Raw genomic sequence first — 18,948 nt, 5'->3', positions numbered from 1 at the left:
GATGCAGGAATCAGAGTCCCAACCCTTTCACACAAGGAAAAACTCAAACCCCAACATCTTTAGGGGGTGCAGCAGACTCAACCCTGAAACAGCAGCTTTGGGGATGACTGAAAGCAGGCACTGGGTCTTACCGAGTTGTTTCTGCTACGTTTCCCAGATGCATGAATTGCTTGGAGTACTGCAAACACCTCTGTCAACACAAACAAAACCAAACACATTCACTCAGTGACCCTCACACACATTCATGACTGGCACAGTGCTGAGCTTGATGACAACCTAATTTAAGAAAAACCAGGCATTTTCCTGAGTCACTCAAGAACACTCACCACCCCATTCCTCAAGTCCAAAGCACAGCATCTGTTTGAGCTGTTCTCCCTTTTACTTTTTAATCACCTGATCTGTAGATATGATGTTCACCTTCGGCCTAGTTTTAATATTCAGGTACTTTTTCAAAATGGAGTGCTCATATTTAAGAGTGATAATTTGCTAGTCCCAAGCCTTCAAGCACACCCTCTGGCTTTAACTATCTATAGAATCCAACTCTGAAAATCGTCCATTTTAGGACATGCAATTTCAAAAGTATTTTAAAAGAAAAAAAAAAAGACCCCACTGGAACAATGATGGGATTATAGTATTAATAAACCCCACAGAAATGTACAGAAGAAACTCCAAAACATTTCTAAAAAATATAAAACAGTCACCTCATGTTGGTCCTTCAGCAATTTTACAAGCTGTGCATAAACTTCATCTGCTTTCTGAGACAGCCTGACATCTTCATGGTGTACAAAGATAAAATCACCCTCATCATCTGTAGGAGGTGATGGCAGCTGCAACACAAGAACATCACATTTCAGAGCCCTTATAGGGAAAAGTAAGCACTTAGATGTCCAAGAATAGGAAATAAAGCAGAATATTACCAGTCCTACTAACCTTGGAAATATCAACAGTTTTGCCAGATTTTGCCTGCTCAATCTTTAGGTCAAGGCCCTTTGCTGTTCTGAGATAGGTCTTTGCCTGTTCGAGGTTGTTCTCCCTCTTTGCTTTGATGGCTGCCTTCAGGTATTGCTTCTTCCTGTTCTCCAGAAATTCCAGCTGCTCCCTAACTGAAAAACAGTTGTACAGAAACACTCACTCATCTGACACTGCCAATGCCCCTGCCACAGGCTTACCCTGTTCAGTTTACAGCCAGGAAAAGATCAGTGAAAGGACACATGTCAAATCAGGAGATTTCCTTACTGCACTCAACTGTTTCTTGGGCACTTTCAAGCATTAAAAAAAGAAACAAGCTTCCTTCTGGAACAGCATCCTTCATCAAAAAAACCTCACAGCACTTAACAAGTGTCACAAGAGTGATTACAGCCCCTAATTTGCAGGCTTGAGACAGATTCCAGCACAGCTGACTGGTCCAAGGGAGAAGCTGAATCCAAATTTTCAGCTCTCCATGTTAACTTCTAAAATACAGCAAATATTATGAGCATCCTCTGGAGTAATTTCCTTCCTCTCCCCTGATTTGCCAGAAAAGAACCCTGATGAACCAATGTGCAGGCCCACTGGGATGTATCACCTCTGCTTCTCTGTAATCCCTTGTTCTCTTCGTTTCTTCTTAATGCTTGAGTCTCTTCTTTCCTTGCCAAAACATTAAGGACAACCACAGCACTAAGATTGCTTTACACTGTACCAGGTTAGTGCATCAGTCAGCCAGGCAGTTCTGTTTGACCCTGAGGGAACTGCCCAGGGCAGAAGGGAAGGAGGATGGGGTTACAGTGGAGGCATCAGCGAGAGCCTGAGCACTGGCAGCGTGTGCCCAAACCCCACTGGAGTGGTGCCTGTCCCTCACTATCTGCACAATTCATCTTGTACACACAACTGCTCAGTGACCTTAGCAAGGCAAGAGCAGAGATTGATGAAGCCCTGCCTGCACTGCCAGCCTGAGATCCCTGGGTGAAGCACCAGGCAGGGAACTCTGTGTGATGTAGGGAGCTCCATTAGATCAATGAATGATTCACACTGGCAACCTGTCCCCTTTAATGAGGGTATATGGAGAGTTCAGCTGTGAGCAGAGTTAAACATTATGAATCAATACACTTGGTACATCAAAATTAATTAAAAAACCTAATCAGCCTTATAATTATACATGCTGTCTCTGTGAAATAAAGCTGCATGGCTGGTCCGGGCCTGCCCTCCAGCACACACATATTGAGGCTCCTGTCAGAGGAAATCTATGACACACATTCACAGGCTCACACCTAAATTATAAAGTCTTCACCAAACTAGAGCAAACCACTTGGATGTGGAGCACTGGGGATGGTGATCCCTTCACTTACCAGCTGGAGGGAGATGATCCATTGATTCTGCCTTGTCCAGGGAGGAGGGTGATGCAGCTCGTTTCAGGTGCTCAGGAGAGCTCTCCTGAGCTGCAGCAGATGAAACTGGAGTTGGCTTAACAACCTGAGTGGGCTTCTTGGCAACTGGGGCCTGGGGAAGAGGCTCATTCTAGCAAAACAAAAACAAATGCATATTAAATGCACAAAATCTATTCCAAGGTTGAGGACAGCATCTCAAGCATCAACAACCATGGTTATCACTGTATCAGTCTTTGGGTGTCCCTTTTTGAGGGGAGCATTGCATTCCAGACACTAAATTTTAACTTCTGGAGGTTTATGAGCCATGCCAGGCCAGCAGGTAGCTGATCTATGGAAGCCATAGATGGAATAAAATGAATGTTTAACAAGGCTGTGATTTTTAAAAAAGTAGAGGCATGCAGAAAAAATATCATCCAGGAATTCTCTCCATTAAAAGCTACTCCAGTTGAAAGCACAATCAATCAGCAAGGCAATGCAGAGAGAAATAGAAATCAAAGCAAAGTCTAAATGCTGGTGCAGCCTGACAAAAAGCAGTAAGAGCTGAACATCCTGGGAAAGAACAAACATAGGAAGCTACTGGGATGCAGGATAAAAGTATGGATTTAACTTCAGAACAATGTAAAGGAGTGGTGAGGATCTCAAGTGTTTGCTTTGAAAATAAAATCTAAATACAAGACAGCTATGAAAGAGCCAAACCCTGCACTCACAGACTCTGTGGTACTGACTGTAATAATAACATCTCATCTGTCTCTCCTACTCTATAGAGGAAACAAATGACTACTGAGATCCTGTACTCCTCAGACTTTTGGGAATGTATTCCAGCTCATTTCCTTACCCGGAAATCCAATGGCCTCATCTCTGCATGCCACAAGAGATGGCAATTGAACCTTTACACATCCTACCAGGCAACACTAACCTCCTCTTCTTCATCATTCTCCTCCATGTTTGCCAGCTTGCTGGCAGTCTCCAGGACAGCAGCGATTGTGCTGCCACCATCTGTTGCTGCAAGACCAGGAAGAGGGGGAAATCCTGTGCAGGAAAGGAACACAGAAGAGAGAGTTGCATAAGCCCCATGGTGTGTCTTCCATAGCACTTGTTTACTGTGAAGCTGTTTCTATCCAAATACCTATTATCTAGTGTATTTTAGTGTTCAGTCTAACTAGACTGAGGCCAAGGCCAAAAAGCCTTGCTAGATCAAGTCTGAGTGGTGGCTTTAGATCAGATCTCTCACAGACACCCAGCTTAAGGGGATGATAGTAAAATGATGCAATAACTGAGCAGTTTTCCAAGCTGAGCAACTGGCAGCCAGCCAAGTAACCTCAGATTTCAGTAGTAGGGATGCCCCCAGAACCAGCAGAGAATTTAGTCCCATTTTTTCCCCTCTCAGTGCTGCCTCACTTTAGCAGGCACACAGTCCAGCAGAAAATCAGTGCTACCCCCAGAGTAATAAACAATCCACTGCTGACAGCTTGTGTGGTTGTTACACACTCAGCCTCTGCTGAAAAGGTACTGCAATGCAGAGGTGGCAAACCAAGGCAGAACCAGAGGAGTTAAATAAGAAGTGTATGAAGAATAATGTCCTTCATTGTTTTGTTATTCTTTTAAGTATGGGAGGAAGGCTTGATGATGGAAGATAAACTCTCACTGCCACATGACCAGTTAATGTCAGCTTCAGAGAACAGAGATCCAGAGCCACTACTATAAAATGTCTGTTAATACTTTTCTCATTTAATATATAGCAAGTATTCTTGCCAGTCTCATGAGAAGTGCTAAGTGACTAAACTGCTTCTAAACCTAGAGATGGCTGCTACAGCACAAGTTTGAGGTACTCAGGCAGGCAGAACAGAATCCTGTGCTGCTGCCCCGTGTGACATTTGATCCATTGCTCAGCAGCATTTCTGTTTCCAGGGAGTCCAAGGCTGGTACTCATCACCAGGGAGATGCCATGAAGGGCACTGCCATCCCAGGATAATTCACTGGTGGTTTCAGTGACTGCCTGATAATTGTCTTCAGTGTAAATCACATGGCTCCTAAATGATGGCTGAAAAACACAGCTGATGTGCAAGGACACTGAGCAGTTCTCCACATTTCCAGAGGTATAAATATGGAGTGCCTCCCTCTTACAGAAACTGGTATTTACCAAGAAAGAGACCACATTCTGCAAAAAGGGATGCTAAACTGCCTTTCAGGGACAGCTTCAAAACAGGAAACCTTCAAAACCACACATGACCTGGCAGAGCTGGCAGTGCCTACTCTACTACCACTGCAGTGCTTGCCATTGCCACATTTCATAGTGACAAAAGTACCACAAGGTCCATCTCTATCCTCCAACTTAAAATCCAGGCACTGCTTTGTAGAGCTGAGTGTATCCTTCAGAAGAACACATCAGGCCCAAGATAAAAGGAAAGATGTTTCTAGGGGAGAAATGGTATCATGCAAATGAGAGGCAGATCATTCACAGATGACCTTGCCCAAACTTTTCCAGACACAGCACTTGGTGTTCTGAAGAAGATAAACAGGACACAGTGTCTCAAGAAACAGGCTCAGCTGCTGCCTCTGCCACTGTCTCAGTGTGACCATGGGCATGGTGTGCTTCATCTCTGCAGATGCTTTTAACAGCCAGGAGAGCTGCAATACTGATTTGATGTTACAAGGTGTTACAAGGGGATATGCATTAGATATCAAGTTCTGAGGCTCCTGGATAGGAATCAGCAGAATGGGGGACATCAGGAAAGTTTTTTCACTTCTAAAAACCTCTTTCCAGCAAAACTAAGGAGCCAATATAACCCAAATGTAGTCTTTCCTCTAGGAGGGCTGACACAGAGGATAGACAAGTGACATTTTTAGCACCTGCCTATGGTGAAGTTGTTGAACTTTTCAAATAGTGCCAGTTTTAAGTTCCCATACTGTCAATCAGGCAGTCAATATGCACGAATATTCAATAGTGTCAGTGTTTGGGAGAACATTAATAAAAAAATCTCACAATACCATCAAACAGCAAGGCCAGCTACTCACTGAGAAAAAGGAGGAGCTGTTCCCCAGGATGAGCAGGCAATACCTGCACAGCCCCTCCAGAGCACAGCAGGTGTACAAAAGTTGGGGATTAGGACGTTTTACAGTCACACTTACCAGGAGGAACAGGTAGCTCAGAAAAATTCACTTTTCTCCCTGCCTTATGGGCTCTTATGGCATCTTGGTATTGCTGCAATCAAAGGCACTCAGTAAGACATAAAATAGAGCTGAGTGTGAATTAGCAATCATCTGTATTGAACCAGCATAAACACTGCACAAGACTCAGTATTTTACTACAAGATGTGCATTGTCTCTGTTTCTTCCTCCAAATGCTTTCCAGCTTCCCCACTGGATCTCTTTTCAAACAGACAGACAATACACAAATTATTTCAGCCTTGAAAAAGTCTTCAGCAAGAGAACTAATTCAAAAGGCTTTGGTGGATGCAAAGAGCCACACTCCACTGTACCTTGGCTATCCTGTCGTGCATCCTGCCCTTGCGATCGTCCCCGCTGGCCTTGGCCTGAGCTGCTGCTGCCCTGTACCTCTCCAACCGCTGCTGCAGCGCTTCCAGCACCGTCCTGGGCTGCTGCAGGGACTCTGCAAAACACAAAATGCCACATCACCAAGATTTCAAAACACACAGGCTGCCTGTCTCCTCTCCTTCTTCAGAGAACATCACTGGAAAGTTTCAATGTTAGAAAGTTCATTAACTTTTACTTCCATCACTGATCCAGAACAAAAGTAGACTGGATCAGCAGCAAACAATACTCAGGAGCATCAGCCAGGCTTACTCACTCCTGCTGCAGTTCAGTGGGAGAGGTCAGACCTTAAAGTGCTTCCCAGCTGTGCTATTTTCATGACTTACTACATGTGTAGTGCATGGCTAGCAGGAGACCTGTGATGATTTGAGTGATTACGCAAATGCCTAATGGAGACCTGAAGTTTCATCATGCTGAGATATTTGATGCTGCTGGGAGGTCAATTAAGGCATCATTGATGATTTTTAGGATGGATTTGGTGGTTTTTACGAAGATTGAGGGCCATTGGTTGTTTCTGTATGTGGACATGAAATGCAAAAGTCCTACCTGAAGCTTCTTGGGTCTGAGGTTCAGGTGTTGCAAGATCCTGGGAACTTCCCACCCGAGGTGGTACTTTTTGCTTGGATGCATCTTGTACATGTCCTAAGCTTTCAAGATCTGCAAAGCAGGGAAAGCAGGAAGTTTCACAACATGTTCCCTACACAGCAATTACTGCTGCATGTCACTCAGAAAACCTTCAATTTGATCATATTATCTTCCTGAAAGCTTTCTGGCTTCCAAACAGAATCTCCACGGCTAGCTAAGTCTATGGTTCCCATTATCTACAGAACATGCTTTATAAGAGAAAATCTCAAATGCTGATTTAATTTTGGTTAGGGCTGCTTGAGGGGGGAAAAAAAAAAGTAAAAGTAGTTCAAGTATTCTAAGAATTCTCTCCCCAAAATATAACTTGGTATCTTGGCAGATGGAAAGAGTGAACAAGTCTGCTAATTGACTAAAATATTCTAGTAACAAAAGATGTGCTGGGAAAGGGAAAAAACTCATATCATCTATTCAGAAACTCCTGTTTCTGGTATTGTGTAAAAGAAAACTACAAGATTATTTGCTGCAAAAATCTTGCACTTTTTTAAGGCAAGGTTATGCCTTGGGTGCAGTTCCTCTGCAATGCCATTTAGTGATCAGTAACTTGAGTCATGACTCTCATGATTTACTGAAATAATCTGTCATTTAGTGTCTTAGAATAAAATAATCTACTAAAGTAAATTGGTTAAAACACTGGGCTACAAAGACCAAGCATTAACTATTGGTGGGGATACTGCACCTACTTAAAAAAACATAAAACTCTCTTACCAGGACTGAGGTATCTTTAATATTGATAATTTCCTTTAAAAATTAGACTTTAGTGCACTGCAATCTGTTAATCTGAACGTTATGAATTTTAGTTGAAGCACGTAACATCAAACATTACAGTAAATTTTAAGAACGTGCCATTATCCTTATTTCCCTTCCACTTCAAATACTGGCTGCTGTTATCTACACTTAGAAAACCTGGAATATGAGACATCAATACTTGTTTGAACTTGTAATTCACAGAGAGTAACTGCAATGTAAGTAATGATCCCTCATTTCTCTTCATCGGTCTTGATTAGACTGTGAACATGCAGTGAGCCTCAGTCCAAAACAATCTCCAGTTCTTTTAATAGCTTTGCAACCAAATGCAGAATCATTCCATTAGAGCACAGAGAGACTTCTGAAAAGGTTTCCTGAAGACAAGCCTTACCCTGAGGAGATGGAGGCATATTCTGGAGGTCTATTGGCTGCCCACTGTCCAAAGCTTCCAACACCACATTAAATTTCTGACACAGAAAAAACAAAAGGTTTATTCTGGTCTGTCCAAGACCTGCCAGCTGCCACAGTAAGTATGTGACATTTAATGTATGTGGGTACAGCACAGGGTATGTTCAGCATTTGGGATTTCTTGAGTGCATACCTTGCCTGCCTTCATGTATTCCTTTGCCTTCTCCAGGTCCCCTTGCTGCTTGGCTTTTAGAGCTGCTAATTTATACTCCTTCTGCCTCTTAAGAAGGATTGCTCGTGTGCTGCTGTGCTGGGCATCTGGGAGAATGAGACAATGCTGAGACTGACACAGAGCATGCAAGATTTGCATCCCTTTCTACATCCATCTATGCAAACCCACATTTGTCCCCTTTTGCTGTAAGTCACAACAGCCATCTTACAAATATCCTTTCACCTCCAGTCACCAGAAGTCCTATCTAACACAACAATTCCACTTTTCCCAATTTAAAGAAAAAAAACATAAGGTCTTTAAGTCAGTATGTCAAAACTCTTTAAAGGCTGGAATTCCACATGTCAAATAACGAAGGAGAAACTGAGGCACAGGAGAAGTTAAGGATACTGATCCAGTGCACAGAAAAGCTCTAAAACTATAACTGATTCCACTGCCAGAATCTCAGCATTCCATGGACAACTCTGAGACATTCAGTAGGAAGTTCCAACATAAGCAGTGCTTTGCTACACTCAACACAATCATCAGGGAAGATGCAACATTAAAATAGGGTTGCAACTGCTTCTCCTCTCAGATCACAGTACCTGTTTCCACAGAAGGATCAGCAGCAGCACGACCTTGCAGGGACTCTGATTCCAAATGCTCCCTTGCCTCAGGAGAAGCCCTCTGCTCATCATGTGCAGCAGAGTCAGCTTTATTCTCTGGTGAATCTCCTGAATTCTCTAGCTCCACTCTCATGGTTTGAGGTACACAAGAAGAACTCTTTCCTGTTGCAACAGGAGGTGGCATTTCTTCCTCATTGATTTTTTTGCCTTTCTTCACTGCAGCCAGCATGGTTTCCAGTGTCTGGCACAGAAGGAACAACAGAGTCAACAGGCATTTTCATCAAACATGTTACCAGCATAAGATCATTAAAAGACAAATTCATCCCCTTACACATGACAGGCTCTGTCACACACATCACCACAGACTGCTGCCCTTCAGCTCCCTGTTCTTCTGCAGGGAGAAAGAACTTCAGTGCCAGTGAAAGGTGTCCAGATACCAGAGCAAAGGCCTTGTTACCCAAAGCAGGTAACTGCAGGTACCTCAGCACCCAGAATTATTGGAGAGCTGATATGATCCACTCAGCTTTGTCACAGAAAGTCACCAAGGAAGCCATTTCCACCCAACTGTAGATGGATTTTGTGCATCTTTAAAATGGAATAAAGTAGGCTATTCTGAAATGCCACTGCCTAGATGGATCCAGGGAAGGAAGGGCTCTGCAAACCCATTTAATGCAATGAGAAAAGCCATTAAATACTAATAAAGGAAATGGAGCTTCAGCTCACCACCTATGGTAAGGAGCTCTCACCATCTCTAACTTGGGTTAACTGCTGCTCATTTTTTTAAATACCCTCCTCCTCCCCAAGTATTACCTTCCTCAGTATTTTTATTTTTTAAATTTAATTTGAGGTTCAGACAAAAGACCACCATGCACTTCAAGCCAAAACAAAAGTTTTACTTCTTTCATCTTCCAAAGAAACTGAAATGGAAGCACAGAAAGACAACAACAACAAAACCTCATCAGTGCCAGAATCACTGCTTTCTTTTTTTTAGCCATGGCATTGTTTGATCTCTTGAGTAACAGTGGCAGAGATACTTTGAAATGACTGCATGTGAAACTGGGGTTCAGACCAGCAACCCATAGGCAGCTCTGTCTTCTCCATGTGGGGGTGACAGTCTGAGGTAAAAGTTCAGTTCCAAGAGCTACATAGAAGAGAGAACTCTACACCATTTGTTGACATGTAATTTTGCTAATTCAGTAGCTGTGAGCTGTGAAGTGAGCTCTGGTCTATTACCCTCAGTTACACTGCTTAGGCACAGGGAAACTCCCTAGGCTGAAAAATAAAGGAAGTGGCACATCATGACTGGATGGAATAGCTGGTTTGCTCATCCCTGTGGCTCTCAGAAAGGCCAGGTGGTTTTGTGTACATTCCTGTCAGGGCTGGCAGGCAGTGGACACACACACATCTTTCTTGGGCTTTTTCTTCCCCGAATTTGGCCTCAATTGCTCCCTCTGTACCCCAAGACACCTGGAACCCAGTGAGCCATCACATCCTGCCCCAGTGCACAGCCCTGAGCTGTTCAGCTTTGCTGCTGCCTGAGGTGATGCAGAAGAGCTGCTGAAAGCAACGGGGAGAGAAAGGCCCTGCCCAGCAGTAAACAAGCACTGCAGCTCACTGCAAGCACGCCACCTGCCTGGAACACGAGAGGCTGGAGAGACTTTGCTGCAGCTCTTAATTGCCTTCTTCAGAAATCCTGCTCTATTCCTTCTCAAGCACAGCCAACACTCAGGGAAAGGCACCACCTCCCTTTGTCTGACAGAAGTGAGTGGAAGGTGAGTACCTAGGGGACGGCAGCAGTGATGAACTGCGAGGTGTATATGCTAGGAGAACTGCTAAACTTTGCTTTAAGGTAACATGAGCAGTCATCACCAGTCAAATTCAGACCCAGGCAGGTGGGTTTAACTTCAGTATGTACCACAAACCCTGCCTCCAGCTACCACCTGGCAAATTCAACAGAAACAAAGCTCAAAAGGCAGCTGAAGCCACACCTTATCCGTGTGTTTGCTGTATCAGGTGGGTAGTCAGTAACAATGACTACCCACAACAAATGTTTTTAAAGTAACACCAGGCAGCACACAAAAATTTCATTTCCTGTCAACAAACTCGGGCAGCTGGCAAGAGCAGCCTTCAGAGAGCTGCCTTTCCTCAGCCTCACCCACACCTGGTGATCCCCACTCACCTTCAGGCCCCTCTCGTAGCGCCGCACTTTGGCGCTCTCCCCCGAGCCCCTGGCGTTGGAAATCGCCGTCCTGTAGTCAGCAATCCTGCCCTGGAGCATCTGCTGCAGCTCACTGGTAACAGCAGGAAGTGAGGAGGTCTCAGAAAAAACAATAAAACAAATCAAGAAAACTTATTTCATCCAGCCAGACGAGTTTTCCCACCGCACCAAAAAGCAAACACTCCTCTTCTACACACACACACACTCTGCTGTGAAGTGAGTGCAGGAAAGAACCCCCTGAAACAGAGGAGGGTTTGTGCTGGGCTAACGGGCCCTGCATCCACCTCTGGGCTCTCTCAAAAGCCTCACAGAGAAGAATGGGTGGAGAGACTGGGGAAACTCTCACTCACAGAGTAATTGGAGCCATGTGGTCGGTGAGTAGGTGAGGAGAACACTGAAGCCTCTCAAACCCCACACAACAGAGGGTGTGAAGAGGTATTTTGGCACAAATCTGGACTTATTCTTTTCTCATTTTTAAACCATGCTAGTTTGCTCCCTTCTGGGCTTCAACCTGGTTTTACAACAAGAGCTCTTTTTCCTCCTCCTACAGCCTGGAATCAGTTCAGTGACAAAAGCAGCCTAAGCAAAGTCACGAGCAGCAACTTAGAAACTCTCCACAGCCACAGAGACCCTGCAGATGGCTCCTGATGTAATTATGGCCATTATCTCTATAGAAACCCTCTCAACCCCATTTACCAACAGGCCCAGTGTACAAGGCACTGGAATCTGTGGCACACAACAGAAACATGCAGTGACTGAATAAAGGATTTGACTGCATGAGGACTGACAAATTAAGCTGAGACAGATAATGCTACTGAGAAAAACCCCAAAACTATTGAGTTATAACATGTCTCACAATTTCAGCACACTGCTCAATACTCTTAGGGAGAAGATACGAACTCTGGAAGTCTACACTTCAGTCTGCATGCTCCTGTGTATAATGAGGGACAAGACATGCTTGTCTCCAATTGTTTACTTCTTCAATTCTATGCTAACATCTGAATTCATCCTTGGAAACAAAGCAAAAGGATCACCTGCCCTCATACAGCACTGCTTTCCTTGGAGGAAACAGCAATAGTAGCTTTTTCTTCCTTGGAGGACAAGGCCTCCCCAGATGCTTGACAATGACCCTCATACAAGCCAAGTGACACCAGTGATTCAGCAAAACTGTCAGAAACAAGAAGTTCATTCCTACCTGTGACTGCAGTTCAGGTGGTTCAGCTTCTGCTTCAGCTGGGGATGGCTCTGTTGCTGTCATTTCATCCTCACAGCTTCCTGCCTCACCTTCTTCCCCCAGAACTTCTTGTAACTCTGCCTAAGGTAAAAGTAAGAGCCAACAAAAGGCATTTCCTCAAAAGCTTCTCCGTCCTCAAAAGACAAAAATAAAATCGAGTCTAAAGTGTCAGAAGCTTTGGATGGATCTTGAACCCAAGTGAAGAGCCTGAAGATCTTCTATTCCAGTCTTTTTTAAATTCAATTTTATTTTTTATTATTAATTTAAACTGGTTCCAGATACCACTGAAGAGCCACACCGCAGCCCCAGGATCACCACACAAGTTTGTAGCTGGAGATCTGAAGCTGGAGAAGTTCAGAGAAGTACTTTTACAAAGATTATGCAAACCTAAATTTGAAATTTTCAAAAAGCCTCTACTAGCAATGACAGTCAAAACCACTGCTTGACACTCCTTCCCTAAACCCTGCCAGTTAGATGAGTCACTGAAACAACAGAGATTTTCCTGGGGTGTTCTCTCAGGCCAAGCACTGCTTGAAGCAGAAGCAAAATGGTGGCAGACAGCACTTCAGGGAGACTGTCCCTGCCTGTCCTTCCTCAGATGACATGGAATGGGATTCCTGCTCTTCCCTCAATTCTCTAGGACCCCCACACATATAAATGTTAGGAAACTCTCTTACTTTGCTGTGCAGGGGGATGGATCCTGCAAAGACTTGCATCTAATGGTGCTTTTGCAATATTTTAGCTTCTCACCAGGAAGTTAACAGGTGTTTTTGCTAAACGCAGTTCTGTTAAAAAAAATTACAAAAAAATACATACTAAAACTCTTTGCTAATAGTTATGCATACCAGCAGGTCTGTATCTTTCTCCAAGTCCTCATCATCTGCATCTTCCTCTTCATTCAGGTCCTTCATACACTCTGCAGCCATCTTTTCAATATGATCCATGGGCAGAGGAGCTGTAAAAGGAAATCCCAAGGAGCCATAAATCCTGAGGAACAGTTATACCCAGTTAACACTGGATATAAATCCTGAAGGAGCTGCTACCAGCTGAAAGAGAGCAGTGCCTTCCCCTCTTGTGCCCCCTTTATTGCACAGTGTTGTAGGCAACTGAGAGTATATTGATGGATAAAGGGCAGAGACTGGGAAGCGAGCAGCCAGGAAAAGCAGCCCTGGTGTTTCTGCTCTGACAATTGAGGCAGGCAGTAAGCCACTTGCACATTTTCTGCACTGCTGTCTTGTGATGATGAGATTCAGCCTTTTCCAAATTTTTCTTGGCTCCTTCATTTTTCAATTTTGCTTCTGGTCTTCATCCTGAAAACTCTACTTAACTCCTCATTGCTGAGTTCTCATCTGTGCTTCATCCTGTGCCAACCACATCTTCCTAAACTATCAACTTCCTCCACATGCTCTCCAAGGTGAGGCTGTTTGCCCACAAATCCCAATGGTCCACGTAAATGCCTCTGATACTTCCCTATGCAGACACATGACTGTGACTCACCAGTGGCAGTAAAAGCTGCAGAAAATACAGATCTCCAGGACAGAGCTTTAAAGTCAATTTAAATGGATCCCATTCACTCCCTGCATTTGCTGAATCAGCTGAAAATTAACCCAGGTACAAAACTGTTTCTGTTCAAACAATCTAATTGACCCCATGGGTGCTTCAGTATTTGTATCAAACATGCTGCTCATAAATTTGACCCTTAGCAAAACTTGGACTGCAGGCCATACCCAAAGGCAACTGGCTGTGCAGAAAACTGCAGCAGAGGCAAAAAACCTAATCAAGCCTCCTCAGATGGTTTTTCAGCTCTAATCCCGTGCAGCAAGATGAGGCCACAATTTCAAACACGTGAGCAGCTGCCCAGCTGGCACTTATCACAGACAGCAGGGATCTCTGGGCTTAAGATGTTCCAAGAGTGCAGCTTTTGCTGGAGGAGGAGGAGGCCATTCCCCCACACCCACCAGAGCTCTAGGATGTGATCCAGGAGGGAATTACTGCACCTGGTGCTCAGCCAAGAACCAAGCACACGAGTTGCACTGGATCCCTTTTTTCTGCCCTTTCCCAGACAGGATCTGTTTGTCCCCAGTCCTCACAGCTCCTCCTTCCCAGGCAGATGGAGACCTGCCTGCATCCTGCCCCCACCTCTGCACTGGGCCAAGTCTCAGGAGTGCCCAGTGCCAGCTGCTCATCCTCCATCAGCTTCTAACCCACACACTTACAATTCTAACAGGAAAACAGAATGGCTGCACGCTGCTTTGGAAAATCCCTTTTTAACCACACATTTAGAAGGCACGGTAAATGTTAGGCATAGTAAATGTTAATTTTGCACTGCTTGAAGTTTTATTTTCCTCTTATGAATAAAAAGACTGAAACAACAAAATAAATGACATGAGGGTGAGAGGGATGAAAAGCTGACAACAATTCAAGAGCTCCTGATACACAGATTCACCCTCAGAACATCATCCTGCAGGTTTTAGCCATGAGTAATCTATGTCCAATGGCAGAAGTTCTGCTGTTATGCCTGTTTGCACAATTGTGCTTATTAGCTTTAAGAGTTTACTAAAATTTTGAAATGTGGAGAGTGGAAACGATTTAGAATTTAGTTTCAGATACAAACTTGTCCTTTGTCTGTCATCAGCCACCGTGTTTATAGAGTTGTCTTGCCTAAATATTTCAAAATTCTTCATTTCCCCGCTGCTCTGTGTGAAGCCCCTTCAAATATTACAGGGAAATGACTGCAGAGCTGCAAATAAGGCTGTAGGTGCACTATCCCCTCCTTCCTGCATTCCTGCACCTGCTCACACCCCTGTAGGTCCCATTTTGCTTTCCCCACCTCAAGCACTGGCTGCCACCCCAGCTCTCAGACAGGCAGGGAGCAAACCTGGTTCAGCTGAAAAGCTGCCACAAGAAGTCAGGTTTATTTTGGCAGAGGAGCTCCTGAAGCAGCTCAGCCTGCAGCTCCACAAACACAGACGCGCTCAGAGGCAGAGCATGCTCACTGAGGGGCCCTCACAGCAGCAGCAGCAGCCTTGGCTCATGGCAGGTTACAGCCAGCCTGTAAACCACTGCAGAGCTGCATGCAAACACCACCAGGCCAAATAAACACACACTTGAAGCATTAAGAATGGTAACAACAGTCCATTCCAAGAGACACTGTAACCTGCAGAACACAAGCTACAGGATTCTCCAAGTGACTGCATCAGTATCTGCCTCTGAAAATGGGATTTAGTTTTGGTTACAGACTCCAAGTAACTAAAAATATAATGCTCATTATGTAAATTCATTCTTCAAACAAAAACACAAGAACAACCACATGACAAACAACCCACCCTCCACAAGAAACATAATTTCCCTTCTAAAATCATCTAGCGCCTACTACACCTTTTTATGACTTCATATGCTAAAAAAGCATGTCTTAATTTAGTCATTAAATGGGCCAGCCACCAGAGATCTTTTTCATATATCTACAAGAGCAACAACAGAAAAAAACTTTTACATTGTTTGTGGAGTAATAAATTAAACCTTTCGAAGTAAAGAAAAGAGCAGTTGCAGGTTCAGCTTCTACCAGTGATAGAAAAACCATTTTAGATAAATTTAAAGATTTTTTTTAAGATCAATTTAACAAAGTTAAATTAAATTCAGATACTTTAACTTACTTTTCACCTTTGGTTTTGGTTTTCCTTCTTTCAATTTTCCTCCTGTGATAGCAGCAAGCTCTGCTTCAAGGTCCCCATCATCCTCACCTTCCTCTGCACCCAGCAGCATCTCTTCAGGATTGAAATCCACAAACAGCCCCAGCTGGAGCCAAGGGAAAATAACAATACAGGATAATAAAATACCCTAGAGTTAGAACAAAGATGACACTCACAAACATCACACTGCATGGATTATTTAGACATTTTCACGCATTCTGAATCCTGTTCATTTTTTTTACAGCCACTATCACACCACTTGTACTACCACAACAATGCATACCAGGCACCCATAACTGGTGTAAGGTACATAAATCTTAACACCCCACAAGTATCCCGTAAAAACTCTACACAAACCATTTCTTAAAATCAATCCTGTTTAAGAGTCTGACAATAACAAGGTAGAGTAAAATGTTTGTTTTACTGAGCCTCATGGAGCAGATAGCATCAGGGAAGTTCAGGGCAGTGTCTTTAACAGCTAAGCTAAAAAATATTCACTCATGGCTCACACACATCAGGTCTGACATGTGCACACTGCAGAGACTTCACCCTTATCTCCTGAAGAAGCTACATTTATAAACACAGAACTGTTCTGTCTTCTTCTTACATCAGTTTCTAAATCCCAGAAACAAACACAGCCATTAAAACCCAGCAATGCCCACACTGCACTGGACTGGAGAAAACCATCAGAACTGGCTGGCACAGATCATCAGCTGAGAGATAACATCTCAGGGAACAGCATTAATAACAGTAATCAGCATATGGCAGCAGGGGTTAGCACTCTCTTGTGGCAAAACATTCCAAAGTACAGCAAAGGAATCTCTGGGGTCTTAGTCCAAAAGGTATTCTTTAAAATGCCACTTCATCACTGTTTTTGGGTTTCTGAATAAGATATTCACTGCCTCAGGAAAATAAAATTATCTGAAGTATGCTAATGTTTTTTTTATGAACATGAATGAACAGAATTAGATTCATCCTATGAAGAAGGTGAAGCTTTCCTCAGACTTTTTCAAAGCACAAACCCTTATTGATCCCCCCATGGCCAAGGAGGCAGCACTTCAGTTTCTCTCCAGCACAGGAAAAAACATCAGCTGTCATTATTCTGAGGGTCAGCAATCTCCTTCTGTCCTGAGGATGTGAAGTGCTGCAAGAAGCTACCTGTCAGTTTATAAATTAATGTGACAGGTTTTTTTTTAAACTCAGTAGGAATCAAAGTGCTGGTGGCTACTGCACTGAAATATTCTGTGCCCCTCTCTGGACCATTTTATAATCCCAAGGGAGAATGTGAAACAGAGAGCTGAGAAACACTGGTTCAGGGAGCAGCAACAGCACTCAGAAGCAGCAGCAGTTTATTTCCTAGCCCTGCTCCTGCCCTTGACATTCCACAAGGCACTGGGCAGATCAGTCAGCCACCCTCTGCCTCATCCATCGCTCAGCTGTAACGCAAAACTAAAGTTGCACACTTGGCTAGGACAGAAGGAAGGTGAGGACAAGACTTAAACAGGAAATATTTACAGCAGTGATGTAAAGATTCAAGTTCTATGGAAGACACACAGGCCTTTCATCAACGTGCAGAACAGATGAGGAGCACACAGGATCTGCTCATTACCACACTGCAAGTGTGGACAGTGAAGCAACTGCAGCAACCACGGAAGTGAAGAACACAATTCAGCAGTTCTAGCTCCAAGTCCCAGCCCATTCAAAAAGGAACATTTCCAATGAAATTAGTAGCATTGAAGTAATGTTTAATAAAACAGAAAAAGTAAGTTATAAAAAGATTGCAGGTGATGTATTACACAACAAAAAACCATTTTAAATTCAATTAATTTGAAAGCGAACAAGCCATTTGTTTAGAAACACTTATCTATGATGTAAGACAGGCTGAAAAATTAACTGTATTGAATTAGAAATTAGTAAAAGATGTTAATCAGATCCTCGATTTACTCTCTGTCTTTTCAGAGTGAGGTTTCTTTTTTTTCCCCAGAAGGAGGAAAACTATTTTCATCTTTTATCTTCTCCCCTGCTCAGACGAACTAAGTTATACCCTGTGTGTCTCACAATGCAAACTTTCACACTGAAATGCAAACTTTCACACTGGAGCCACAGTGACATTATGGATCACTAACTACAGCATTCTGCCTCCAGTATGAGAACACTGGTTCCTAAGAAATCACCAAAAGAGAACATCTTAGCTATTCTGTCTGTTCTAATAGCCTGTTACAATCCCTTTTCACATTCCTCTACTTTCTAACCAGTTATTCCACCTGTTACTTCCCTCTATTCTTCAAAGGTTTCTGGAGTTCCATTCTGGTTCTAACATATTCTTTAACTACACTGTTTTCCCCTCAGTTTTCTACCCAGAATTTTGCCTTGACTGTATTTCTAATTTTGACACTGTCGCCTGACTTTCTACACCTGCCAACCATGACTAATTACTGCTTCTCTCCACAAGACTTCTGAAACTCCATCCAAAGGTAAATAGGTATGGAAAAAAGCCCTCAACACACAGACACAGCTAAACTCACTTTTATCCACAGGAAAGGGGCTCATCAGTCTATCTGTTACATGAAAATATGACTATACAAAGGGAAATTAAAATTAACTGTCTCTTGTTTAGCACCTTAATATTCTCCCATATACGTCCCTTAATTTGTTACCTGATACTCTGCTCTCCACTAACAAGTGGAGAGTGCATCCATTTTTTTTTCTTATTTCTGTTTTCTTAGAGATGTAGGGAAAGCTTCCACAGAGTCACTTTAGTTATTATTAAATCTCAACATAGCTGGGCTAAGAAAATACTGTAAGCATGAGTCATGAGGTCTAATGCAAAGATTACAGCATTACAACACTGTGCCTTCCCTGCAAGACCTCCACAGCTGCCTATCAGATATTTACTTGAAGAAGAATGCATTAAAGAAGGAAGGAAAACAGGCACCACACAGTCTGATTTTCCCCATGATCCCGCAATGCTATTACCACATGGGAGATTCTGCAGGAAAACAGCAGCGAGAGGTCTGAACGAAACTATCCCGAGGAGCAGAGGGAGTGGGAGGTTTCCCTGCCTGCTCTGCCACCACATCTCCCTGGCCCTTCGCCCTCCTTACCTGCTTTGCAACTGCAGCTCCCTGGCCCTTTGCCTGAGGGCTCTTTTTAGGTCTTCTGCCAAGCATGTTTGTTCATGAATTTCAGAGGGCTGTGTCTCTATAGGACTGAGAGCACACGGAACTTAAAGTCAGCGCCCTGCCCGTGCCAAGGCAAAGC

General features: G+C 43.6%; 1 protein-coding gene across 2 annotated transcripts in view; it reads right to left on the bottom strand.

The window, feature by feature from the left end:
• The window catches only part of CC2D1B (coiled-coil and C2 domain containing 1B), a 28,460-nt gene that overhangs the window by 9,156 nt on the left and 356 nt on the right, over positions 1-18,948 (bottom strand). For both annotated transcript variants that reach the window (XR_010784124.1, XM_066556101.1), the window contains exons 2-17: positions 18,792-18,896; positions 15,652-15,793; positions 12,844-12,953; positions 11,960-12,079; positions 10,726-10,863; positions 8,526-8,787; positions 7,906-8,030; positions 7,696-7,771; positions 6,462-6,572; positions 5,843-5,973; positions 5,493-5,565; positions 3,280-3,392; positions 2,325-2,493; positions 931-1,103; positions 702-827; positions 132-190 (exon numbers count right to left, since the gene is read on the bottom strand). Coding sequence is in view for 1 of the 2 variants with exons in the window: in XM_066556101.1 (XP_066412198.1) it covers positions 132-190; positions 702-827; positions 931-1,103; positions 2,325-2,493; positions 3,280-3,392; positions 5,493-5,565; positions 5,843-5,973; positions 6,462-6,572; positions 7,696-7,771; positions 7,906-8,030; positions 8,526-8,787; positions 10,726-10,863; positions 11,960-12,079; positions 12,844-12,953; positions 15,652-15,793; positions 18,792-18,857 (1,994 nt within the window). In the remaining variant the exon portion in view is untranslated. The remainder of the gene's footprint in view (positions 1-131; positions 191-701; positions 828-930; positions 1,104-2,324; positions 2,494-3,279; positions 3,393-5,492; positions 5,566-5,842; positions 5,974-6,461; positions 6,573-7,695; positions 7,772-7,905; positions 8,031-8,525; positions 8,788-10,725; positions 10,864-11,959; positions 12,080-12,843; positions 12,954-15,651; positions 15,794-18,791; positions 18,897-18,948) is intronic.

The sequence above is a fragment of the Molothrus aeneus genome, chromosome 9 (genome assembly GCF_037042795.1).
Source record: "Molothrus aeneus isolate 106 chromosome 9, BPBGC_Maene_1.0, whole genome shotgun sequence".
Taxonomy (NCBI): Eukaryota; Metazoa; Chordata; class Aves; order Passeriformes; family Icteridae; genus Molothrus; species Molothrus aeneus.
The sequence above is the reverse complement of the archived record's forward strand: the minus strand, read 5'-3'. Positions and strand labels throughout refer to the sequence as shown.